The following is an 11897-nucleotide window of genomic DNA, read 5'->3' as shown; positions in this document are numbered from 1 at the left end:
GGCCGCCCGCCAGATAATATCTAATGTCTATCAGAACCGGCCCGCTGCCATATCGCATTTCAGCGTTGACGCGCGTCTTGGCGCGGTAACCCTGGCGCGTCAACTCCGTCAGCCCGTAATCCCGTACCTCCCCCCCCCCCCCGGTCAACAATTCCGCCTGCGGACCCTGTTGTAATGTAATGTCCCCAATTAATGTAATGCAACTGGCCCACCGGCATATCACATTTCAGCGTTGACGCGCGTCTTGGCGCGGTAACCCTATCGCGTCAACCCCGACAGATCGCCGTCAACAACTCCGGCCCGCGACTTTGTCCAAGACTTCAATGTTGGCCCACTGCACAGTTTGAGTTTGACAGCCCTGACCTATAGTATTTAATGTTTCCACTCTTCACTGGACACGCCTGCTGCAATGGTAGATGTTTACATCTATGTATTCTCTTAAACTATTGATAGTGTTCTTGTTTTATTATATATTTTTATTATGTATACTTTTTCTTATATATACAGTATTTTATTATGTTGCTATTCTTACCACATTTTCTTTTAAATCAATTTATTTGTGTCTCTTTTATTGATCTATCTATTACGCCTATATACTACGTATTGTCTGCCTGCCAGGTCAATAAGGATTTCAATGTACAGAACGACGTCTTCTGAACAAATGACAATAAAACACTTTGACACTCTGACACTTAAGGGGGGGGGGGGGGGGCGTGGTCTTTTGAGTCAGCTGATGCTTCAGAGTCAGGCCTTACCGAGGTGCGCCACCAGGGGGAGCTGTAGCCCCACTCTGCGTCAACAGCAGCACCGCTGGAGGTCTGACATCAGCGTGTGTTCCAAACCGTTCCCTATCACGGATATAGTGCACTCTATAGGGTGCTCGCCATTGTGTAGTGCTGTTCGAATTCTCAGTGGTTAATTTCATTGACTTTATAGCGGACTATAAGATACCCAACATGTGAGTAAACACACGACGTTCCCCACATGTTCCTCCCGTGTACCACAATGCAATGCAGGCGCATTTACAGACGCAAATGACGTTCAGAAATGTTCAGCGTAGTGTCCGAATTCTCATATGTTTGTTCCCTATATAGTTCACTATATCATGAACACTATATAGTTCACTGTATCATAAACACTATATAGTTCACTATATCATAAACACTATATAGTTCACTATATCATAAACACTATATAGCTCACTGTATCATAAACACTATATAGTTCACTGTATCATAAACACTATATAGTTCACTGTATCATAAACACTATATAGTTCACTGTATCATAAACACTATATAGTTCACTGTATCATAAACACTATATAGTTCACTGTATCATAAACACTATATAGTTCACTGTATCATAAACACTATATAGGGACTAGTGAGTGAGGGAATAGGGAACGATTTGGAACACTATTAGTTATTAGTTTAGTTGAGTTGAGTTCAGCTAACGGCCGGACTACGGATGGTCTTTAAGAGAGCCGATATGTACCGCCTCTAACCCCCGTCACCTTTATGACTCTACATTCATTTGTTAGTTAATATGTCATTCATGACACATTATGACGTGGACAGAATATAAACCCTACGGTCAGCGGTCGGCGCGTGACTCTGACTGACTGACGACCCCGGATCACCACCACCACATTAAACCTCTCTGATCATCTCTGACCAATCAGGCCACCACCTCCTCTTCCCTGATTGGTTCGGTGGGGGGGGGGGTCTCCCGTCTGGCCTGTCACTCCCAGGCGTGTCTCCTCACCTGCGGCGGCGGCGGCGGCGGCGGGGCGCTGGTCCCGCCCCCCCTCAGGGCCACTCCTTGTGATGGCCGCCGCGCTCCTTCCTCTTCCTCCTCTCGTTCTTCTCCTTCTGCAGCCGCTCCAGCTCCGCCTCGTACATCATCTCCTGGATCAGGTACTTCTCGCGCCGCATGCGGTCCCGCAGGTCCTTGGGCAGGTCCGGGATCAGGTAGGCGATCAGCGTCTTGATGGCGAAGACCAGGTGCTGCGGAGCCGGCCAATCAGAGGGAGAGTTAGGAAGGAGGAGGGGCGGGGGGCCTGGAGCGGCGACGCCCACCGGGGCCGTCGGTACACGGTGAGCATGTTGGTCCTTAGTAGTACCTTAGTAGTACTTAGTAGTACCTTAGTAGTACTGTGATGTTGTGTACACGCACGCACGCACGCACGCACACACATGTACACACACACACACGCAGGCACGCACGCACGCATGCATGCACGCACACATATATACACACACACACACGCACGCACGCACACATATACACACGCACATACACACACACATATACACACGCACACATATACATGCACACACACACACAGACACAGACACAGACGCGCACACACACACACACACACACACACACACACACACACACACACACACACACACACACACACACACACACACACACACACACACACACACACCTGTACGATATATGTACGAGGAAGATCACCACAGAGGTCACCATTCAAAAAAGTACTTTCAGAAAACCGGAGCCATTAAACACATAAATGTACACACTTACTGTACGTCGCACGTCCTGGCACTTAAAACCAGCCCTGAGCATCATGTAGCGTCTTATCCTGGCTCTCTTTGTTGTATACGGGGAATGGGTTAACCTAGTGATGGTTAGTGTATACGGGGAATGGGTTAACCTAGTGATGGTTAGTGTGTACGGGGAATGGGTTAACCTAGTGATGGTTAGTGTATACACGGAATGGGTTAACCTAGTGATGGTTAGTGTATACGGGGAATGGGTTAACCTAGTGATGGTTAGTGTGTACGGGGAATGGGTTAACCTAGTGATGGTTAGTGTGTACGGGGAATGGGTTAACCTAGTGATGGTTAGTGTGTACGGGGAATGGGTTAACCTAGTGATGGTTAGTGCTCTTGGCAATATGTTCTTTCTCTTTCCTCTGACAAATGTACAGTAATGGACGACGCGGAGGCCATTAATTCCTGATCAGGGACGCCTTGAAGGGCGTTATCCTGCTTATATTAAAAGAAATTAAGACCATTCATGCGTTTTACAATCAAAGTATAAAGTTCTTCACAAACTTTACTTTCCCTGGTAACGCCTGAGGGTTCGACTAGTGCCTGGAACAGTCATTACCCTCGCCCTGAGGTTCTCATGCAACGGAAACGTCGTTCACTCCTCCAGTAAACAGGACGGACCTCAGACACCACTCGGCAGCGGGAGACACTCTGGTCCGCTCGGCCGTGAGCCAGAGCGCTAACGTTACGCTAGCGAGATTCAAAGTCAATGACACTGCGGACGGTCGACCCAAAACGACAAACGGGTGGGTAACGGGTGTAACGTTACCGTCACTCCACGGCGTGAACCAGCGCGCTGGACGGCCAACGGGACGTGAGACGATGGCTCATGTGACACACAGTGTCAGTACGTCCAGAGGGGAGGTGTTACTCATTTTAGAGACAGGCTGACACGCCCGCCAGCGCATTCATGTACAACGGTGGACAGACAGTACGACTGGAGCTACTTAGCAGGCGTCCACATATCAGGGATTAATGGACACCCTGCAGCCAATCAGAAGCGAGTATTCCCCCAGGCCGTGGTATAATTAAGCAATAGATCAGGACAGGCGTGTGGTATGTGCCCTGTGGTACGGGCTGCCTGCAGAGTGTACGGCGGTTGCTATGCAACACACCGTAGCGTCCTTCAGAGAGAAGGCTAGAGACGGCAGCTCGGTTCGCTGGCAATTTAGCCTACTGTCGAGTTCACTCACCGTGTGCCTATTGCTGTACAACATTTCCACCCTCTCCATCAATCAACATGTTTTTTAGGCTTCAGTGAACTACGCTATTGCTTTTATATATAAATAAACAACAGTTAGAGTTAGGCGCGGAGTGATGCTGAACTCTGTAAACTGAACGGGCGTCATAGCTGTGTGTATACAACAGTTGGGAACCAATCAGATCGCTTGATTTAAGGCACCCGTATTATAAATATGTATACATTATATTGTACAATGTGTTGTTTCTCCGTCTCCTGACAGATGTACTTGTTGTAAGTCGCTTTGGATAAAAAGCGTCTGCTACACGCCCTGAAGGTAAATAAATAAATACAGAAAATAAAAAAAACGAATCAACAGAAACTGAACAGGGAACCAAAGCAGAGCAGAGCGGGAGAACCACTGTCAGACCTCGCTCTGGGAACCCTCCAGAAGGCTCCACTGAGCGCGCTCAGTGCTCCACTACCGTACCCTCGTCGTCATCGCCAGAGGAGGAGGAGGAGGAAGAAAGACGAAGGACGAAGGACGACGGGACGTCAGACTGACCTCGAAGACGATGATGAAGGCCAGCCTGGCCGCCAGGACGTGCCAGAACTGCAGAGTGTAGGAGTAGGGGTCCGCCGAGACGGGGGGCTCCCTGTAGTCACGGTACCTGGGGGGGGGGGGGAGGGGGGGGTCAAAGGTCGTCAGGAGGAGGATGATGGTGATGGTGGTGATGATGATGATGATGATGATGATGAAGGTGGTGCCCCAGAGTTAAATTTAGTCGGTCTCATATATATATATACACGTGATGAAGGTCACTGACACTGAACAAGAACACACACACACACTACACACATGAACACACACACACGCGCACAAACGCACACACACACACACACACACACACACACACACACACACACACACACACACACACACACACACACACACACAGTGCTAAAACGAGATGAGGAGTTGTTCTGATTGGACCAGATCCAAAACCCAAGGAGAAAACGCTCCTGACCTAATGAGGGTTAAACCTGCAGTAGTGCTCAAACCTGCAGGACTCACATCAGCCTACTAGCCTCCCTGCAGTAGCAATGTTAGCCTAGCGTTAGCCTCCCTGCAGTAGCAACGTTAGCCTAGCGTTAGCCTCCCTGCAGTAGCAACGTTAGCCTAACATTAGCCTCCCTGCCGTAGCAACGTTAGCCTAACATTAGCCTCCCTGCCGTAGCAACGTTAGCCTAACATTAGCCTCCCTGCAGCAGCAACGTTAGCCTAACATTAGCCTCCCTGCAGTACCAACGTTAGCCTAGCGTTAGCCTCCCTGCAGTAGCAGCGTTAGCCTCCCTGCAGTAGCAGTGTTAGCCTAGCGTTAGCCTCCCTGCAGTAGCAGCGTTAGCCTAGCGTTAGCCTAGCGTTAGCCTCCCTGCAGTAGCAGCGTTAGCCTAGCGTTAGCCTCCTTGCAGTAGCAATGTTAGCCTAGCGTTAGCCTCCTTGCAGTAGCAGCGTTAGCCTAGCGTTAGCCTCCCTGCAGTAGCAACGTTAGCCTAGCGTTAGCCTAGCGTTAGCCTAGCGGTAGCCCACCTGCAGAACTTGACGGCGTCTCCGAACGTCTCCGAGCCGTTGGTCGCCGGCTCCGACTTCTTCTCGAAGTCGGCGACACGGAACACGGACAGGCTGGCGTTGACGTATCCCATCATGCACCTGGACACGGGGGGGGAGAAGAGGTGTTAGCGGCGGAGCGCTGCGGCGGCGGCGGGCCGTAGCGGCGGCGGCGGCGGCGGCGGCCGGTGTGCTCACCGCTGGCCGGCGCGGCCCTGACCGGCACACGGGCCGTACTTGTAGGCGTAGACGAGGCGGGGGATGAAGTCTGACGTCACGGCGATGACGAAGGCGTTGGTGATGACGGACAGGATGCCGATCCCCTCCAGGATCCCGTACCAGATCCCTGTGGGACACACACACACACACACACACACACACACACATGAACACACATGAATACACACACACATGAATACACACACACATGAACACACACACACACACACACACACACACACACACACACACACACGAATACACACACATGAACACACATGAATACTCCACATGAACACATGAACAGACATGAACACACACACACACACACACACACACATGAACACGCACACACATGAATACACACACACATGAACACACACACACACACACACACACACACACGTGCGTGTGTGTGTTTGTGTGTGCGTGCGTGTTCGGTGCACGTGAGGCGTTCACTGATAAGCTGCCTCTAATTCGCTGCTCTGGCAAGAAAAGTGTTTTAGAAACGTAATCAATACGCTATTGATCGTTTATAATAACTGCAATAACAGCAGCAGCATCACTACACTCCCTTTGGGCTCTCTGTGGTAATTGATAACCTCTATCGATTAGGTTAGATTCCTTAATGAGTTCCACTGCTTCAGGGCCGTGTAGAGCCGGGCCGGGCCCCCGCAGACTAAAGCAGGGGCCCCCAGTAGATTAAAGCAGGGGCCCCCAGTAGACTAAATCAGGGGCCCCCAGTAGACTAAATCAGGGGCCCCCAGTAGACTAAAGCAGGGGCCCCAGTAGACTAAAGCAGGCCCCCAGTAGACTAAAGCAGGCCCCCAGTAGACTAAAGCAGGGGCCCCCAGCAGACTAAAGCAGGGGCCCCCAGTAGACTAAAGCAGCCCCCCCCCCCGGCTGTCCTGAGCCGCGGGCACCGCGCTCTTCTTCGTTGGTGTGGTGTGGGGGGGGGGAGGGGGGGGCTCACCGATGTCTTTGGCCTGCGAGGGCAGCGGGCGCCGCCACTGCGTGACGAACTTGTAGGCGTCCAGGCGGATCTCGATGATGTTGTTGAGCAGCGCCAGCAGCGGCGCCAGCGGGAAGGCCGCCACGAAGATGGTGGTGAAGCCGAACTGCAGGACTGGGAAGTGAACACACACCAGCAGGGGGCGTCACAAGCCTGAGTCTGGGCCCCCGTCACAAGCCTGAGTCTGGGCCCCCGTCACAGGCCTGAGTCTGGGCCCCCGTCACAAGCCTGAGTCTGGGCCCCCGTCACAGGCCTGAGTCTGGGCCCCCGTCACAGGCCTGAGTCTGGGCCCCCGTCACAGGCCTGAGTCTATAACTACCTACTACTATAACTACTATAACTACCTACTACTATAACTACTATAACTACCTACTACTATAACTACTATAACTACCTACTACTATAACTACTATAACTACCTACTACTATAACTACTATAACTACCTACTACTATAATTACTATAACTACCTACTACTATAACTACTATAACTACCTACTACTATAACTACCTACTACTATAACTACTATAACTACTATAACTACCTACTACTATAACTACCTACTACTATAACTACTATAACTACCTACTACTATAATTACTATAACTACCTACTACTATAACTACTATAACTACCTACTACTATAACTACTATAACTACCTACTACTATAACTACTATAACTACCTACTACTATAACTACCTACTACTATAACTACTATAACTACCTACTACTATAACTACTATAACTACCTACTACTATAACTACTATAACTACCTACTACTATAACTACTATAACTACCTACTACTATAACTACTATAACTACCTACTACTATAACTACTATAACTACCTACTACTATAACTACCTACTACTATAACTACTATAACTACTATAACTACCTACTACTATAACTACTATAACTACCTACTACTATAACTACTATAACTACCTACTACTATAACTACCTACTACTATAACTACTATAACTACCTACTACTATAACTACTATAACTACCTACTACTATAACTACTATAACTACCTACTACTATAACTACTACTGCTACTACTTTGTCTGTAGCACCTTGTACGACGAAACTTACTGTACTAAACTCTTTCCAGTACTTTTAGATCATAATGAACTTTTGAAAAGTTTGTTTAATTTTAAGCCTTTTAAGTTTTAATATTGAGTTAAATGTAAATACACACTGCCCATAAGGCCCTCTGTAACATATGTAACACAGTAACACACTGTGGGGCCCTCTGTAACACAGTGTAACACACTGTGGGGCCCTCTGTAACACAGTGTAACACACTGTGGGGCCCTCTGTAACACACTGTGGGGCCCTCTGTAACACAGTGTAACACACTGTGGGGCCCTCTGTAACACACTGTGGGGCCCTCTGTAACACACTGTAACACACTATGGGGCCCCCTGTAACACACTGTGGGGCCCTCTGTAACACACTGTAACACACTATGGGGCCCTCTGTAACACACTGTGGGGCCCTCTCTAACACACTGTGGGGCCCCCTGTAACACACTGTGGGGCCCTCTGTAACACACTGTGGGGCCCTCTGTAACACACTATGGGGCCCTCTGTAACACACTGTGGGGCCCTCTGTAACACACTGTGGGGCCCTCTGTAACACACTGTAACACACTGTGGGGCCCTCTGTAACACACTGTGGGGCCCTCTGTAACACACTATGGGGCCCTCTGTAACACACTGTGGGGCCCTCTGTAACACACTATGGGGCCCTCTGTAACACACTGTGGGGCCCTCTGTAACACACTGTGGGGCCCCCTGTAACACACTGTGGGGCCCTCTGTAACACACTGTGGGGCCCTCTGTAACACACTATGGGGCCCTCTGTAACATACTGTGGGGCCCTCTGTAACACACTGTAACACACTGTGGGGCCCTCTGTAACACACTGTGGGGCCCACTGTAACACACTGTGGGGCCCTCTGTAACACACTATGGGGCCCTCTGTAACACACTGTGGGGCCCCCTGTAACACACTGTGGGGCCCTCTGTAACACTGTGGGGCCCTCTGTAACATACTGTGGGGCCCTCTGTAACACACTGTGGGGCCCTCTGTAACATACTGTGGGGCCCCCTGTAACACACTGTAACACACTGTGGGGCCCTCTGTAACACACTGTGGGGCCCTCTGTAACACACTATGGGGCCCCCTGTAACACACTGTGGGGCCCTCTGTAACACACTGTGGGGCCCCCTGTAACACACTGTGGGGCCCTCTGTAACACACTGTAACACACTGTAGGGCCCCCTGTAACACACTATGGGGCCCTCTGTAACACACTGTGGGGCCCTCTGTAACACACTGTGGGGCCCTCTGTAACACACTGTGGGGCCCTCTGTAACACACTGTAACACACTATGGGGCTCTCTGTAACACACTGTAACACACTATGGGGCCCTCTGTAACACACTGTGGGGCCCTCTCTAACACACTGTGGGGCCCCCTGTAACACACTGTGGGGCCCTCTGTAACACACTGTAACACACTGTAGGGCCCCCTGTAACACACTGTGGGGCCCTCTGTAACACACTGTAACATACTGTGTTACACTGTGGGGCCCCCTGTAACACACCGTGGGGCCCCCTGTAACACACTGTGGGGCCCTCTGTAACACACTGTAACATACTGTGTTACACTGTGGGGCCCCCTGTAACACTGTGGGGCCCTCTGTAACACACTGTAACATACTGTGTTACACTGTGGGGCCCCCTGTAACACACTGTGGGGCCCTCTGTAACACACTGTAACATACTGTGTCACACTGTGGGGCCCCCTGTAACACACCGTGGGGCCCCCTGTAACACACCGTGGGGCCCCCTGTAACATACTCATCTCCAGGTACTCATCAAAGAGCCCGTAGACGTTCATGGGCTGCAGGTTGTAGTCCCGCTCCCACTGGGGGAAGCCGTCCTTGGCCGTCTGTCCGTGCTCGCGCCGCAGCCGCCGCCGCGTCCACCAGTTCTGGATCAGCCTATCACAGCAGCAGGGTCGTTAGAGTCCAATTAAAGACACGTGTGGCTTCTTACTAAAGGCCCATGTGGGGCACTGACTCAGAATGTGACAACATCATATCGTTAATCTCATAGCGTAATTGATATCGTTAGCCTCATAGCGTAATTGCTCGAGTCATATCTTGTCCGTATTGTGATCTCTAACCTCACTCTACTCTCCTAATGCTGCTGATTCACTGCGCCTCATTGGCTGTATCCTCAGCCAATCCGAGTGCGTTTTACATTCCATAATCACTATCATCTATTTGACATTGTTTACACTAAATACAAGATGAACCTTACACTGCGCCATGAGGCTGACCAGAGGCATTTGTTTCAGTGTCGCAAACTCAACTTTCAGTTGAGTTTCAGACTGAATCCGTCCCAGAGAGGAAACGACGATGTGAGCATCGTTAATTCATCGTTAATTCGTCGTTTAATTCGTCTGAACTCATCCAGAAGTAGACTCCTTGCAGAGCAGAAGTGTGTGTTCCTGGTTTGATGCCGGCAGGAGCAGCCAGCGGAACGCGGGGGACCAGCTGGTCCTCCCCGTCCCCAGAGCCTCCTCACAGCTGGTCTCTCTAAGCGGACCTATAGTTCACTCCCCGCCCCGCCCCGCTGCATTCTGCCACTCGGCTTTCGGGCTGCATTCCAAATAGTGTCTCCGGAGGGACCCGGCTCGCCCAGGCTTCCTAAATCTCTCGTTCGCTCTGCTGCGCGATCGCCATGGTACCCGCAGTTCCCCTTACGGAGCAGTTCTAGAGGAACCAGCCCCGACCGGACGCCAGTGTGGCTTCAGCCCTGTGGGGGCGGCGTACGGCTCAGGGGGTAGAGAGGGTCGGCTGGTCACCAGAAGGTCGCTGGTTCGATCCCCGGCTCCTCCTCCTCCTAGCGGAGTGTGGAGGTGTCCCTGAGCGAGACGCCCTCACCCTGACTGCTCCTGACCCGCTGGCTGTCGCCCTGAGGGGCTGACTCCACTGTCGGTGTGTGAGTGTGTGAGTGTGTGAGTGAGTGTGTGTGTGAACGGGTGAATGTGAGGCAGTGCTGCGCAGCGCTTTGAGCGGCCGCTGGTCAGACCAGCGCTGGTCAGACCAGCGCTGCGTTCACGCGGTCCGTTCACCGCTGGTCCTGGTCTGAAGCCGGCTCAGAGGCCCAAGAGGCTTCAGACCACGGAGGGAGAAAGACCTTCCCTTATGAGAGGCTCTCTGGTTCCCCCCTAACAGGACCAGGTCCTGGGGGGTCAGGGACCACCAGGACCTGGTCCTGGGGGGTCACCAGGACCTGGTCCAGGTCCTGGTCCAGGTCCTGGGGGGGGGTCAGACTCACGGGTAGCCCAGCTCCATGAAGTTGTTCCAGGTCTGCTTCAGCACCATGATGATCCCCATCTGGAGACACAGGTCTATGAGGCAGCCGCTGGGGTGGCACTGGACGCACAACAGACACACAACACACACACAACACACACACAACACAGACGCACAACACAGACACACAACACACGACACAGACACACAACACACGACACAGACACAACACAGACACACAACACACAACACACAAACAACACACACACAACACAGACACACAACACAGACACACAACACAGACACACAACACAGACACACAACACAGACACAACACAGACACACAACACGACACAGCACAGACACACAACACAGACACACAACAGACAACACGACACACATCAGACAACACGACACAACACAACACAGACACACAACAGACACACAACACACAACACAGACACACAACACAGACACACAACACAGACACACAACACAACAGACACACAACACGACACACAACACAGACGCACAACACAGACGCACAACACAACACACAGGGAGACGCACAACACAACACACAGGGAGACACACATCAGCACCACTGCGGCGGTGGTCATCGGGGGGGGGGGGGGGGGGGCTGCGGTCTGTTAGTAAACTAAACAACGTCAGCCCGCCTTCAGAAAAGGACAACCAATCGGTGGTGAGCAGTTATATATATATATATATATATATATATATACACGCTACTCTGCTCACTTGGAGCTATAGTGTGACACACACACACACACACACACACACACACACACACACACACACACACACACACACACACACACACTCACACACACACACACCCCCGTGCCGCTGGAAGTCCTAATATGGTAATCATGTTAATGTTTCCTACAGTACAGTAAGTTCCCTGCTGATGGGGTAAATGCCTGA

At 51.2% G+C, this 11897-nt stretch overlaps 1 protein-coding gene across 1 annotated transcript in view; it reads right to left on the bottom strand.

Moving 5' to 3' along the window:
• Positions 1-1811: 1811 nt before the first annotated feature.
• LOC311372774 (anoctamin-4-like) overlaps positions 1812-11897 on the bottom strand; it is a gene marked incomplete at both ends in the record, with an annotated part of 38070 nt that continues 27984 nt past the window's right edge. The window contains 7 exons of the mRNA XM_084489718.1: positions 1812-2009; positions 4334-4439; positions 5360-5479; positions 5576-5723; positions 6570-6722; positions 9487-9629; positions 10975-11072. Coding sequence (XP_084345844.1) covers positions 1812-2009; positions 4334-4439; positions 5360-5479; positions 5576-5723; positions 6570-6722; positions 9487-9629; positions 10975-11072 — 966 coding nt within the window. The remainder of the gene's footprint in view (positions 2010-4333; positions 4440-5359; positions 5480-5575; positions 5724-6569; positions 6723-9486; positions 9630-10974; positions 11073-11897) is intronic.

Source organism: Micromesistius poutassou (genome assembly GCF_964030765.1).
Source record: "Micromesistius poutassou genome assembly, contig: SCAFFOLD_279, whole genome shotgun sequence".
NCBI classification, from domain to species: domain Eukaryota; kingdom Metazoa; phylum Chordata; class Actinopteri; order Gadiformes; family Gadidae; genus Micromesistius; species Micromesistius poutassou.
The sequence above is the reverse complement of the archived record's forward strand: the minus strand, read 5'-3'. Positions and strand labels throughout refer to the sequence as shown.